The 15,373-nt window shown below is 35.9% G+C and overlaps 1 protein-coding gene across 1 annotated transcript; it reads left to right on the forward strand.

Moving 5' to 3' along the window:
• The first annotated feature begins 10,983 nt into the window (after positions 1-10,983).
• On the forward strand, positions 10,984-14,832 carry LOC112170131 (tryptophan aminotransferase-related protein 4). Its single transcript, XM_024307303.2, has 5 exons — positions 10,984-11,486; positions 12,998-13,313; positions 13,574-13,866; positions 13,990-14,270; positions 14,474-14,832. Exons 1-5 carry the CDS (start codon positions 11,194-11,196, stop codon positions 14,728-14,730), a joined length of 1,440 nt encoding a protein of 479 aa, XP_024163071.1. The 5' UTR covers positions 10,984-11,193; the 3' UTR covers positions 14,731-14,832.
• Positions 14,833-15,373: the final 541 nt, after the last annotated feature.

Consider the following 15,373-nt stretch of genomic DNA (forward strand, 5'->3'; position numbering starts at 1 on the left):
AAAAAAATCTCTTTTAATGAAAGATCTAGTATTCATATGATCTGATGGCGCGTTTGTCAGGTCATCTACGAGCTTTCTAGTTTTTGATGAGCCTTTAGAGCATCTGCCACGGTATGTCAAATGCCAAACTCATTTAGCCTACAAAAAATGAATATTTCCCACAAGATATCTATTTGGCTATCAACAAAAAGTAGGCCCGTCACTATAGGTAAAATTCTATAAATCAAAATTGAAACATATATGCTCCAACGACTATAATTTGATGTAAAAACAAAACAAAAACAAAAAACAAATAACAAAAATCAACAGCTCTTATTGATGCAAAAATTTTCTATAAAAACTTGCAGGGTGCCTATGGTGGGAGTGGGAGGTAAGCTATGATTTTTTTAGAAGAAACGAGTGGAATGGGTTTATAACCTACCATGACAGATGCTCGATCTTACCGATCGAGTGATTAATGAATCTTCAGCTTATCAGATATTTAGTATTAGCCAAGGTATATGTCGTACAGGAAACCCGATGGTATGCTTCATTCTAGCTTTAATTGATTGATTTTATATTCAAAAATAAATAAAAAATTAAGAAATTTGTAATTGTTATAAACTAAGAATAAGATAGAGAACAGAGAGAGACAAATATATGATGAGGTAGAAACGTATCATTCATTCTCATTAGGCTCGTTTATATAGGAATAAGGTTTATATCATAAGGACATAACTAATGACTATTTTCGCGGACAACCAAATATATATAACATATATACAACACTCCCCCTTCAATGTCCACCAATAAATGATATGATGTTGGACACGCTTAATCTTGTCTCGTTAAAAATCTTGTCACGTAACCAAAAATCTAGCGGGATAAAAACGACCTTGGTCGAAAGGAGAAAAGAGTGCAACACAGATATGTCCTAGGTAGCATAATTTTGAATGCTTCCCCTGATGAGAATCTCCCCCTAATTGTTGCAAGCTTCAATCATGTATGGGCATGTCTTTGTTACTCTTTTGTGGCTAGATGAGCCTTGTGCTTCCAGTATTTGTGCTTGAGAGATATTTATACCAATATTCCTCATTATGATGAAGCCATTTAATCTACAAATACCTTCATATCTTCCTCCAGGGGCAAGCAAGCGGTGATAATCCGCAAAGGTCGTTCTAGGTTTTACCTGTCAGTCAAAGTTAATGAGCAAAAAACTAACATGTGGTGTCCGAATTTTAATAAATTGACCAAAAAGACGCAACATAGTGAAAAATAAATCAAAAATGAACCAAAAGGTATAACAAGTCAATATACTGTCAGCTGGAAAACAAAGAGAAACATCTTCATAAATTCTTATAAAATCTTTGGAATTAAAAGGGTATCTTAACAAAGTTTTTTCAATCCCTCCCAGCTTCCTTTTCCCCAAGGATCATCATCTTACATTTCCACCAAAAACCACAATTTAAAGAATGATCGAATTCATGCAACAAACAGATTGCACCATCTCCACATTAAATCACATTTCAAGCAATCTAAAGGAATTTTCGGAAGACTAATATAGATCCAAAACCACTTAGCAGAGAAACCCCCCAAGGTTTTCTTGTTGATATGATTGGGACCTGTACACAAATTTGAACCCCTAAAACCGAGTTTGAGGTTCAAACCAAGTGAAAGACCAATCGGAAGAGCACAGTTTCATCAGCTATATATTTCATCCAACAATGCAAACCATCAATGTTCAAGTGAAAGAAGTGGAATCAAAATGAGCATATATTTTCATTTTCATTTATTAATTTGTTTAACATAGATATGGTTGAGAAAGATACAAATATCTGCTTAGTTATTATATTATCACACCACTTTTTCTTAGTATATTCTGCATTTATTATAAATTAAACCATTAGAATTTTGGAAGACTGAGTTTTATGAATTCATGTGCCGATAACTTAGCATGATCTCTCTAGCAGTCTAGCTTACAATGATATTGAAGGATCCAACATGTTCGGTGTTCCTACAATTAGCTTAGGGCCCTGTTTGGATTTGAGGATTTCGTAGTTTGGATTATAGGATTTGGGAGTGTGAATTTGGAGGTCTCATATCCAAATCTACCTGTTTGGCAAATTTTTTTCAGGTGTATTTGGATTTCAAATCATCTTGCTTGAATCCACATCTCAATTTTCTTAAGAATTTGAAATTACTATTGAAGGATAGTTATTTGAAATCACCTTTGTCTCTATTTTATAATAAAAAATTGTTTTAGAGAATCGATATTTGAGAGAAAATTGTTGTGTATTCTTATTGATAATAGGGACATCTTTGAATAGAGGATTACAATGCATAGAGTCTGAATTGTATAAGGAAAGGTAATCATACATTGAAGGATATCTCTAAGATTCTTCAAGATTATCTCTAATTAATAACCCTATTACCACTAGGTCAAGTAACTTAGAGTTTGGGTCAGACACAGATTAGAGATTTACTTGAACACTCCCCCTTGTGTCGCCCAAACGTGGTGCTCCTCTTGTTGCCTCGTCAAAAACCTTGCCGAGTAACAAAAACGCTGTGGGACAAAAATAACCTTGATCGAATAAGAAAAAGAGTACAACACACCCTTCACGTTTCAAGATCAACATGTAGACATCTCCCCCTAATGTCTGCGTCTCCCCCTGATGACTACAATCATGGGAGTTCAAATAACTTCCGCAAGCCAATGCTTGCACATGTTTCTCGAACGTAGATTTGGGTAATGACTTAGTGAACAAATCTGCCACATTGTCCTCAGATCGTACCTGAGTTACTTTGATCTTGAGGACCTTCTGTTGTTGTTGATTGTAGAAGAACTTGGGTGATATGTGCTTGGTGTTATCGCCTTTGATGCAGCCTTGCTTCATTTGTTCAATGCAAGCAGCATTATCCTCATAAATCTTGTTGGCTCATCTGTGGTAGACTTCAGACCACAATTACTTTGAACATGCGTAACTATGGATCGAAGCCATATACATTCACGAACTACTTTCGTGGAGAGAAATAATCTTTGCATGATTCGAAGAAGTAGCGACTAAGGTCTGTTTGGTAGACCTCCAAGATGTCGCGGTGTTTCCCATGGTGAATACATAACCAGTTTGGGAATGATCTTTGTGCGGGTCAGAGAGATACCCAGCATCAGCAAAACCTTCCAAAACACTTATATAGTTTTGGGATGGGGAGAGGGAACGTCCCTGGTATGTGATGGGTCCGAATACATCGTCTCTCTGTAATTGGTATGTGGATCAAATTTAAACTAATCAAGTCAACAAAATTATTGGCCGGAAGGAATGAAAGATACCTGAGGAAAACTAATAAAGGGTCTACCAAAATGACATGTCTATGAAAACAGCAATACTATATGATGCAGCCTCTGTATGAAAACAATCTCACTATTAATAGTGCAACCAATAACTGATAGCAAAAATCAGTGGAAAAACATCTACATTTTAAGACGATGCAGGAAGTAAAGCAATTACCTGCAATAAGAAAATCCACAAGATCGATAGTCATAGTCTAGAGGTTTACATTTTGCTGATATAAAATCATCAAGCAAATTGACAAACAGATCCCTCGCCCAGAAGCTCTTACCATTAGGAACAAGTTGAAAAGCTACTTCAAAGATAGGGTCTACTACCACGTTGATCATTGAAGAATCATTCAAAGAGGTATCAAGTCCAAGTAATAGATAGCACCATGTGTTCAAGCAAGTCATATGGACAGATACATCACAGTTACTCAACATGATGCCTATCAGTGGTGTCATGATCAGCCTTAATTAGGCTTTTCAAAGATCCAGTATTTTAGATTTCACCACTGTTTCCTTTGTGTGTTTCCCTTTTTTTTTGCGTACCATCATCCTCTTCTGCAACATGTGTCGCACACGGTAATATCATTGGACGGTGAGTAAGAGCATTGTTGGAACTTGTGGGACTCTAGTCCCACATGGAAGAAATTTTGAAGGATCATACCCTTTTTAAGGACACACCCATGTAAAGAATTAAATGGGCAACAAGTACAAGGTGTGGGCTTCGGTGGGCTTTCCTATTGGGCTTCCCGTAGGAAGATGAATATATATATATATATATATATATATATATATATCTATAAGTCAAAGATGGGCCTTGGGGCTCTTGGGCTCGGTTTGACTAAATATGATTTTCTTTTTTGCTTTACTGTTCAATTTCGGATATAATGGAACAGTTGCAACGGATGGAATCAAACAACGTCAAACAACTGCCGACACAACCGACGTAACTCCTCGTCTTGGGTTCTATATAAGGACGACCTTTGGTCGTCATTGATCAATCAATCGATCAATCTTCTTCTTCCTCCTCCAAAAGTTATTCTGAGAAACATAAAGTAGAATTCGTCAGGGTCAAGTTCTTGTGCAAGAACTTGTACCAGATAGTTGTATCCTCTAGATAGACGTCCGGAAGTACAGCACAAGTAGGGGAGAATTTCTGTCTTAGGTCACTGTTCTGCAGGCCTCTATCTGATCAAGTTAGTTAATTCAATTTCGAATTAAAGTTATTTGATTTCAATTGATTACTTGTTATTATATATACTCAATTTGTGTTCTATATTTAGATTATATATACTGTTACTGTTCGTATATACTGATTGATTCTAACAATTTGCTTGCAGTTCGGTGGGGTGTCTCTTTAGTCATTTTGAAGCAATATTCCTCAAACATCTTGCCTTTGAACATTCAAAGTTCTTAGGCGAGAGTCTTGCTAGAACTCGTATAATGCTTCCCAATATGACCATAAAGATCTGAAAACCTTTTGCCATCATATCCATTTAATTAAGGACGAACAACACTGTTCATTGCCCCATTAGAGGTCAACTTCATTGATCTTCAATTTTTCATGAAATTCTAATCATGAAAAAATATAGTTAATAAGAAGTTTGGTTGATGACATCGCTCACTTTCAGTGATTTAATTTTCATCATAATCATATTGCTTTCCTAGCCTTTTACATCCCCACCATCTGTTGCGAAGTTTGAAGCATAATGCTTCTTTAATCTCTCCTCTCAATGTGATATATATCATGCATTATTGAAATATATATTATTGTGGTTCTTGAGGCAGAGAAACTTGTCCATTAAATTGGAAGGAGATATACAACACGTCAATCTTTTGTGACATGATATTCATATGTTTCACAAATCGATGCTCATAAGGAAACAAAATCCATATGCAGTTGGATCAAGAACTAGACCCCCACATATGCAGCAATTATGTTTTTCGGTTATGGCATTCACATGATTCGTATCAAAGGTCAGATCACCCTTCTAACCATGTAGTTCATGTTCGTGGCATAAAGCCAAAAGATGTAATTGTTCTTCAAACAATTTTCTTCTCAATATCACTCACAGAGACCTTTGCACTGGGCTGCAGGCTCTTCTCATCTCTTTAGTCTCTCTATGTACAAAGAGATTCAATGATATCAAGATTATCATGTCAAGTCTTATTAAAGCATGACTATATATATGGAACTTGACTAACTAATCCATAGTTTCAAACATGCATTAATAAAATATCAAGATATATCTGGGTGAAGAAAGGCTAACTGATGCAACTTTTCAGAAAATGCACAAATACTTAAACATGCTTTTTCAATTATATATCTTCTAACCAAATTTATTAATGAAAATCAATTCTAAAAATAACTTGCAACTGCAACGTAACCTTTTCCGATGCATATTCCTAATTCAACGTGAATAGAAAATAAGAGATATTATATTCATCTTCCTATGGGAAGCCCAATAGGAAAGCCCACCGAAGCCCACATCTTGTACTTGTTGCTCATTTAATTCTTTACATGGGTGTGTCCTTAAAAAGGGTATGATCCTCAAAATTTCTTCCATGTGGGACTAGAGTCCCACAAGTTCCAACAAGCATCAATAAGACTTTCCCAGGCAACTCGTGAAATCAGATATCTATGTTAATCTACAAATGACATCTAAAAGTACTCTGAGCCTAGTTAAACTATTACTGCTAGTAAACTGGGGTAAACTTTAACAGCCCTGGCTTGTAGAATCACCAAGACTTGAAATGCATCGACCCTAGACATTTAAGAAACAGAGACAAAATGATAACTTGAGTTCCCGATCAACTCACATATATACAAAACCCACTCAATACTCAATTACAAAACAAGTTAATATTAAGTTTTGACTTGGACTTTGTGAACGGAGATTAATTTAGCAAACTTATATTACAGAAAGTGATTTAGAATTCTTGCAAGTTATAAATGACTCTGAAAACTTTGTATGCTTCAAAGGAGTATGACAAAAGTTATATCATATAAATTGAAATATTTCCTTATTTAAAACAATTCATCATGAACTGTTTATAAATAACTGGGAAGCAATTTGAACTTGTGAGAAAATGTTTTCTCAGGAATTTTCAGCATATATATCATTAATTAAATGTCTGTTCTTCAAGGCATGAGACCGACCATCCCCATGCTTGAATAGGTTGAACCTTCATACCACTGGTTAGCATATTGTGTATCCCAGTGAGCAACTTTGTCTTTAAATCTCTGACGAGCACCTAGTTTTGGAAGATAAGAACACAAAAAGGAAATTTATATGTGCATATAGTAACATACCAAAATTTACGGTTGTTGAAAGTCACCAACTAACAGAACATTCAACCTAACAATAGCAAAACAAAAAATTTGGGATCAAGTAACCTCACCTTGTTCTGAAATTCTTCCCAGAATCTATCAACCCAGAGTATATCTCACACCGAGTAACCTCACTACGACTTGAACCCTTGTTACGAGTAGCCGCCGAGTCGAATCTGTTTTCAGCTCGAGTTTCTTTTTCTTTTTCTTTTTTTTCCTATTACAACTAAGAATTGGAAATAGAGTAAATGAATCATCTTTCTCTATTTGGAAATGGTTTCAATTGAAGAGGGAAATCGAAAAGGGTCTTTCTAAATAAACCAAGCAAATATCTAAATATACCCAGCAATTAAAAAATAATCATTTAATTTCCAACTTTACCCCAAGTCTAATTGCACCCAGCACTGAAAGCTAGCGTCCTCCCCTCCCGCACTACCTCTGCATCAGATTTCGCCGACTTTTAACATTGATCTTTCTATTATCCGTTTTATACAATTCTCAATTCCTTCAATTATTACAGATTTCATTTTTTTCAATTGTCCAACTGAGAATTTGTTTCTTCATTAAGAAACAATGGAGAACCACCAAGTTCATTTTGTGATCAGACTACTTTAACTTGTGACAATTTCATGTGGATTATGTTCGTTGTTGTGACTGCTTCCATCTGGTATGGTCATGCAAACTTTCCTCAAATGTGAGATTTTAAATGATGTTTGGTGGTGGAGTTCGATGAAGAGAATTAATTTCTGCAAGAACCTCTGCTATTTGGGATATACCCATTATATGGAAGAGAAACTCAAGAACAGATCTAGGAGTCAAATCTTATCATACAACTCGTCAAAAGATAATAGTTTCTCATGTATATATACGTTGTCATTTCATTCTCGCGTATTCAAACTCCTATTATTTGTGATGATTAGTTAATTACTATGACAGAGGACTTATCAGGCTGTTTCCGATCTGGTTGATAATCAATAAAAAAGAAAGGGTGATCATATCCTCTTCCAACGAGTCTGTTTACAGTCTCAATCCCTTTCCTGTTTTTCAATTTAGGGTCGAGAGAGACTCAGAGAGGAATCAGTGCTGGGTGCTGGGTCTCTATCTATTTTCTTTTTTCTAAGGATAAAACTAGAAATTTAGGGGTAAATTTTTCATTGTTGGGTGTATAAGGAGATTGGCTGGGTACATTTAGAAATACCCAATCGAAAATTGGGGGAGGAGGGAAGTGAAATTTGTGGAGGAAAGTGAAATTAGGGGAGGGAGTGACGCGCGTTTTCTTATTTCAATAGGATTTTAATTTTTCAATTGGAGCCTAATATTAGGACACGGCATACCCTAAACTGGGTGTCGTTCAAAGACTCTCCACCCATTAAAAATCTTAAAAATTTTCAATCTAAAATACGCCAGGCACTAGTAAGGTCCCGCCTAGGCGGTTTTTTTTTTTTTTTATTTAACTTTTATTTTATAACATATAATTATATAAATAAAAATATAAAAGGTATTATAATTATCATAAACATATGCAAATTACCAAACCTTTGCATATAATTATATTCATTATTCAACAAGAGTCACAACTCATAAGACAACAACCATTTCTACCAAAACAAATGCAAATTACCAAACCTTTGCACATAAGTGTCACAACAACAAGCTTGCATAACAGGAAGTTCAGAAACAGAAACTAAGGATACTGCATACCAAAATTGGTAGCATACCAAAACAAATGTAGAGCATAACAAAAATCCAAAACAAGCGTCATACTCCGACATTGCCAAAGGTCCAAAACAGATGCTTGATTCATATTATTTTCATACCCAAACATATGCAAATTTCATCTCAATTATACGATTTCTCATCTCAATTCTCATATACAAATTTCATCTTATATACTGATATACAAATGTCTCATACTCTCATCTCAATTTATACACTAGCAAAAGGTAAAACAATTGCAATTCGAACCCAGAAATCAAACAAAGTAACAGAAATCAGAAATCGAACCCAAAAATCGAACCAAGCTTCAGGAAGTCTATGCTTTGCACCGTCGCTGCTTTGCTGCTTGAGTTCGACCCAGAAATCCAAATGATTGATTGAATGAAAACCCAAAAAGTAAGAGACTTGGATGATTGTTTGAATAAAAACAGAAACCCAGGCTTACCAATGCGGTCGTGCCGGATATATATATAGACAGAGAGAGGCTATACGGCCGTACTAGAGAGAGAGAGAGAGAGAGAGAGAGAGAGAGAGAGAGAGAGAGAGAGAGAGAGAGAGAGAGAGAAGACTTGCTGAGTTGCTACAGTAGCCCTTTAGCTTAGGTTTGAGTAGATTTGAGTTTTGGTTTCAATTGTTTGTGTTTTTTGTTTTGACGAAGAGACGAGGAGCGCCTATTCGTCGACTGCCCAGTGCCCAGACAGACCACCCATACTGCCTAGGAACTGCCTAGACTGAATAGGCGGCCGACTTTTAGCCCCGGGCCTAGCTCGATCGACTAGGCCAAAATTGCAGCGGGAGAGAGGCGCCTAGCGCCTAGGCTGCCACTTAGACCGATTTTTAGAACCTTGGTCCTTGTATCCATTTTTTTCTAGTAGTGCGTGGGGTTTATTCTGCAGGTTGGGGTAAGCGTGGTTGGAGCTGAGAAGTATCTAGCTATTGCAGTTGTAGGTTTAGAAACTTGTTAGTCTTCCGCTGTGTAGTGAGTATTGTGGGTGTGTTTACTTATTTAATTGTTGTTCCAGTTTAATTTGTAAACTTAATGTAATGTAATATGTGACTCTAAAGATCTGGTCTGTATTTACATTGGGGGTTCAGAGCATCTTGTACTTGTTTTAAAAGAACATTTTTACAGGTATTTAGTATTGATGTTTGAACTATCAGGACCAGAGTATTTGTGTTTGCTTAAATTGTTTATTAATTGTGCTTGAAATCAGGGTGTAACACAAGAACAGTCAACTTTCGGAGCAGGAGAGACAGCATGTTTCTGATGGCTGTTTGACTTACTATAAAAAGGTTGAGGAGTTTAAAAAAGCTTAATGTGCAACCTAAGAAGTCTAGGAGAGCATGTGTGAAATGATGTAGTCCGATGAGGGCTGGTTGACAGCTAATAGTGATGGTGCTTTTCAACCGGCTACTAGGAAGGGAGGAGCTGAGGTTATATTTCGTGATTCAGAGGGCATTTTTAAGGTTGAAGCCGCTAGGCCTTTCCCATTGTTAACATCACATTTTCGTGCAAAAATAGTGGCTCTTAGGGAAGGAGTCCTTCTGGTTGAGTCTGTATAATATGGACAAGTGATTTTTGAGACTAATTGCTCATTGCTGGTTCAGGCAATTGATGAGAATGAACCGAACTTGTCTACTATGAGAGTGTTGATTGATGAAGTTAAAGTAGTGTTGAAAAGGCATCCAGAGTATAGAGTTAAAAATATGTACCAAAAGAAGCAAATAAAGTGGCTCACTTATTGGCTTCTAATGCTTTAAAAAATAGTAATAGCCAAATTTGGTATGTAAATCCTCCCAAATCTATAAGGGGTGTCATTACAAGCGATTGTACTCATTGATTCAATGAAATTCGTTTTTTCAAAAATATATATATATATATATATATATATGTGTGTGTGTGTGTGTGTGTGTATGTGTGTGTGTGTGTGATTGAAGAATCTCATACTCTTTCCATATATAGAGTAATTATTACTCTATATATGGAAAGAGTATGAGATTCTTCCATTTTTCCTATATAAGATATGATAGGCCTGAGCGTTGGTCGACCCGACTCGGTGTTGGGCCAAACCCGACTTCAACCCATATTTATTGGTTGGGCTAAAATCTAGGCCGAAAATGTTTCTAAATGAGCTAGACTGAAAAATATGGGTAACCCGAATATTCTGTTCGGCCAGGTGCGGGTTTGGTGTTTATTGAGTTTTTTTTGTTTTTTATTCTAAGGCACAATTGGTCCATTTTTTTGTTCAGAAACCATTCAACGACTGTTAAGAGTCAAACCTGCAACAATTCAAAAACCATTCTTTCAAGCAAACAAAATCGAAAATTATAAGTTTTGCAGCGAACAAAATTTCAAACATGCCTATACTTACCAGTCATTCAAAGTTTCAAACCTGCCTATAATCATCACTAATGATATTTAAGTTGGTAGAGATAAAATTTAAGTTGCTAAAAAAAAAAACGTGGAGTGTATTGTGAAATGAGGGGTGTGGATTTCACTCTCCAAATTAAAAACAATATGAAACATTCAAAATTTCAAACAATCAAACTTAAGGATTTGAAAAAGGAGCTGAATCCCAAACTTAAAAGTAAAATCAAACACTCAAACCATATCAGTGGTTATGTGGCGGGTTCGTCAGCCTTTGCGTTATAAAATCTATCCTGCAAGATTCTTTTTGTTAAATCATAGTCTTCCTCAAGACTTGTACTGGTCAATTCCGTCCACACATATCCTTCTATACATTAGATATTCTAGGACTCTAAGAGGAGTGTCTGATCCCGACAAACAAGTTCTATTTAAGGTAGAGATTCTGAAACAAACAAATTAGTCGACATGGCTAAGCTACAACAAAGCTTCTACGTTGTGTGCCTGGCATTTTCTGTAGTTCTAAATCTGTCGTTGATCTTCAAGCTCTATGGACATGGAGGTCAGTGGGAGCTCAGTTGGAGCAGAAGGGCAGCAGAAGAAGCCGAGGGCGTCGCCGCCATCCCTTGCTCGGGGCATGGCAGAGCCTTCTTGGATGGCTTGGTTCTTGATGGCAAGCAACCTGGTTGTGAGTGCAATTCTTGCTATAGAGGCTCAGATTGCTCTCAGTTCTTAACTGATTGTGAAGCAAATGCTGACAGGTCTCTCTCCATCTCTCTTTATTATAGACTTTCACACTAAATATATGGGCTATTTTAATGGGGAATGATATTAATTCTTCATGTATTCTTGTTTTCTGAGGAAAAAAAAAAGAGTAGACGATTGAGGAATGATCACCGGCTCTCTGTTCTAGCAAGTTATCAAACATTCCAGAAACATTTTTCTGCTTAATTAGCAAATTTATTTGCGAAGCAATCGACAGCTTTTTAAGTGAAATATTACCTATCTCATCGATTTATTAGAAATAGAAACAATATTTTCCATATCTATTAGAACAAATATAATTAAATAAAAATTACAATTACAATCTTGAAATACATCAATATAGGGACCCTTACAAATACATCAATATAGGACCCTTACTTATTTAATTTTTTTTATTTTTTAATGAATCATAGACCTAGGAACTTTGTATTCTCAGCCAGCCTAAAGATTCCAAAAACTATAATTTGAAAATTAATATCATATTCTTATATATGGGGGTCAATATGTACCCAAGACGGAGGAATGACATCAATGCTTTTGCTATTGTAAACTCAATTATTGGTGTTCATGAGTCATGACATAACGTTCCCATTATGATAGTGGAATTGAGGCCCACTTATTTGTACTTTTTAATTTTTTCGTTTTCAGAGGCCTATTTGTACTTTATAATACATGAGGACAATTATAGTGACATGTGCCACATTTTATAATAATTATTATTATTATTTTTGAAAAAAAAAAAAAACATTAAAATGACTAGATTACCCCTCATGTGTGTAGCACATGCCTCATATTTGAATGGAAAAAGTTACAATTAATAGTGAGGTGATGTAAATTGACAATTTTTATCAAGTTCGAGAGATAAATTTTTATAAATTGACAATTATTGCTAAGTTTAGGAGGTATTTTAAACTGAGGATGTAAATTGACAATTTTTGCCAAGTTCGAGAGATAAATTTTCATAATTGCAAGTTTGAAGTGTAAATTGACAATTATTGCTAAGTTTAGGATGTAAATTGACAATTATGCTTTTTAGTAAACTTAGGAACCCATTATAGTATTAAGATAGGCTAGCAACTATTGTCACCTCCATGATCTTTGTAGCTTAAGCTTAAACCACATATGCCCTTGAACTATAATTTAATTCATGTATTCACTAATTGTAATCAATCTTGCTCGGTCTTTACTTCTCCGTCAATTATAATTTATACATATATGTTTCCAACAAGCTATAGTTAATTTTTCTACTCTACAGAAGATTAAATATAATCATAATGAGTAATTCATAACATATATAGTTTTGATTCGGATCAGATATCAAGTTGGATAAATGAGCTGATCTTATAACTTAGTTTGATTCAAGGAACAAATAAATTGAAACTAAATGAGAGGACATGAGTCCAACGTAGAACGTTAAATTGCAATTATATGAGGAAATTGATGTAGGTAGAGCTACAAAAAAAAGAACGAGCCTCAATGAATTATTTGTGTATATTGTTGGTTGCAGTGGAGATCCATATTTCTTAGAGCCCTTTTGGATGCAACATGCTTCTGAAAGTGCAATTCTAGTAGCAGGGTGGCATCGAATGGGCTATACTTTCCCTGATCAGGCTTACATCTCACAAGAGCTTGAGAGGCTCATCCGCAAAGTACACGACATTGCTGGTAATGCAGTCACTCAAGGAAGGTACATTGTAATTGGTGCCGGCTCAACCCATCTCCTCAACGCTGCAGTTAAAGCGCTCTCTTTCTCATCAAACAGTAGTTTCAACTCATCATCATCCTCACCTGCTAGTGTTGTTGTTTCAATTCCTTTTTACGCGGTTTGATTCTACTTCTTAATCTAGCTTAATCTCTTGCAGCTTATGAGTTACTGGAAATATACAAGGCATCACTAAGTTGGCATGGTTAACCAATAAGGAGATAATATTACCCTTTACATGTAACTACTAATTAAAAAACTAGTTGGACAAGTAAGGTTAAACTGTCAAATAACTAGGAACGCTGTAGGAGCCAGAATATCGCACTGACATCGCAAATGTTTGAATCTGATTCTTTTGGTGCACATGGTATATTCTCACAGCTTTATGAAACGCAAACGGTATACTTCCGATCATTGGATTACAAGTTCGAAGGGGATGGTTCGTTGCTGCCTAACATCACAGATGGAACTAAGAGGGTTATTGAGTTTGTAACCGCACCAAACAATCCTGATGGGAAGCTAAACAAAGCAAATTTTCAAGGACCAAATTCCGTAGCAATCTATGATCGTGTTTATTATTGGCCACATTTCACACCAATTCCAACTCCAGCAAATGACGATGTCATGGTGTTTTCAATTTCCAAGCTCACTGGCCATGCTGGTACAAGATTAGGGTAACATGTGCACATCTGTCATACTTACTCTAGTGATGAATTACTCGAACGAGAACCTTATTTATCTTAATTAGTGTGAGTTGTCGAGGCTTGTGCTTACGTAAATTGTTTTGATAAGTGCAGGTGGGCAGTGATAAAGGATGAGGCAGTGTACCAAAGAATGTTGAATCACACTGTGATAAGTAACTTGGGTATTTCTCGCGATACTCAGCTAAGAGCTTTCAAGCTTTTGAATGCAGTCGTAGAAGGTGGAGGGAAAGAAATTTTCGAATTCGGATACACCACAATGAGGAAACGTTGGGAAACTTTGAGTAACGCCCTGTCTGTATCAAACCGCTTTTCTCTGCAGAAAGTTGAACCTCTCTACTGCACTTTTTTCAAAAAAATTAGAAGACCATCTCCAGGTAAAAAAAAATTTCAAGTTCCAGTAATGTTTGGAAGCTATTCTTCTAAATAAATAAACTAGCTATAGAATGTTGTTTAATTTAATGAGTTCTTTATCAAATATACACACACACACACACATTGTCACTAGTACTTTGTGATAAGAATGATCATTTAACATGAAAAAAAAAAAAAGAATAAATTTGATTTTCTCTCATGGCAGCCTATGCCTGGGTGAAGTGCGAGAGGGAAGAGGATAAAGATTGCTACGCAGTCCTCAAAGACGAAGCTAATGTTAATGGCCGTAGAGGAAGTGTCTTTGGTTCTGAAGATCGATATGTACGTCTCAGCCTCATAAGAAGCCAAGATGATTTCGATATATTGCTTCACCGACTGAAACAGTTAGTCTCCAAGGAAGATGCACAGCCCCATATTTATATGAAAAATGTGACAAACCAAACGCAAAACTCATGTCAATAGCTAGAACTAGAGATTATTTTGTCATCACTATTTAACCTCTATGTACTTTAAGAAATAAGGGAGCGCTTCACGTAGTAGAATAAAAGAATCAATATTCAGCAATGTTTTCAATGTATTATACTTCTCACAATTGGAGGTATATATACAGGCGCAAGTGGTATTCTAATAGGAAACAATCTTCCTATAATTAATTACAGGATATTCTAATATAATTACATGATATTCTAATTAAATAAGGATCCCTACAATTAATACAAAGATTTTACACTCCCCCTCAAGTTGGCGCATAGATGTCAATCATGCCCAACTTATCAATTGAGCTGTCAAACACTCTCCTTGATACTCCTTTAGTAAGGACATCTGCGAGATTCTACACTCCCCCTCAAGTTGGCGCATAGATGTCAATCATGCCCAACTTGTCAATTGAGCTGTCAAACACTCTCCTCGATACTCCTTTAGTAAGGACATCTGCTAATTGTTCTTCTGAGGACACAAAAGGGAAGCAAATAATCTTCCTATCCAGATTCTCCTTAATGAAGTGATCGACTTCCACATGTTTAGTTTGGTCATGCTGAACTGGATTATGAGCAATTTTAATGGCAGCTGTATTATCGTAATGCAAGTCCGTAGGCTTTTTAAGTTT

This window comes from Rosa chinensis, chromosome 6 (genome assembly GCF_002994745.2).
Source record: "Rosa chinensis cultivar Old Blush chromosome 6, RchiOBHm-V2, whole genome shotgun sequence".
Classification (NCBI taxonomy): domain Eukaryota; kingdom Viridiplantae; phylum Streptophyta; class Magnoliopsida; order Rosales; family Rosaceae; genus Rosa; species Rosa chinensis.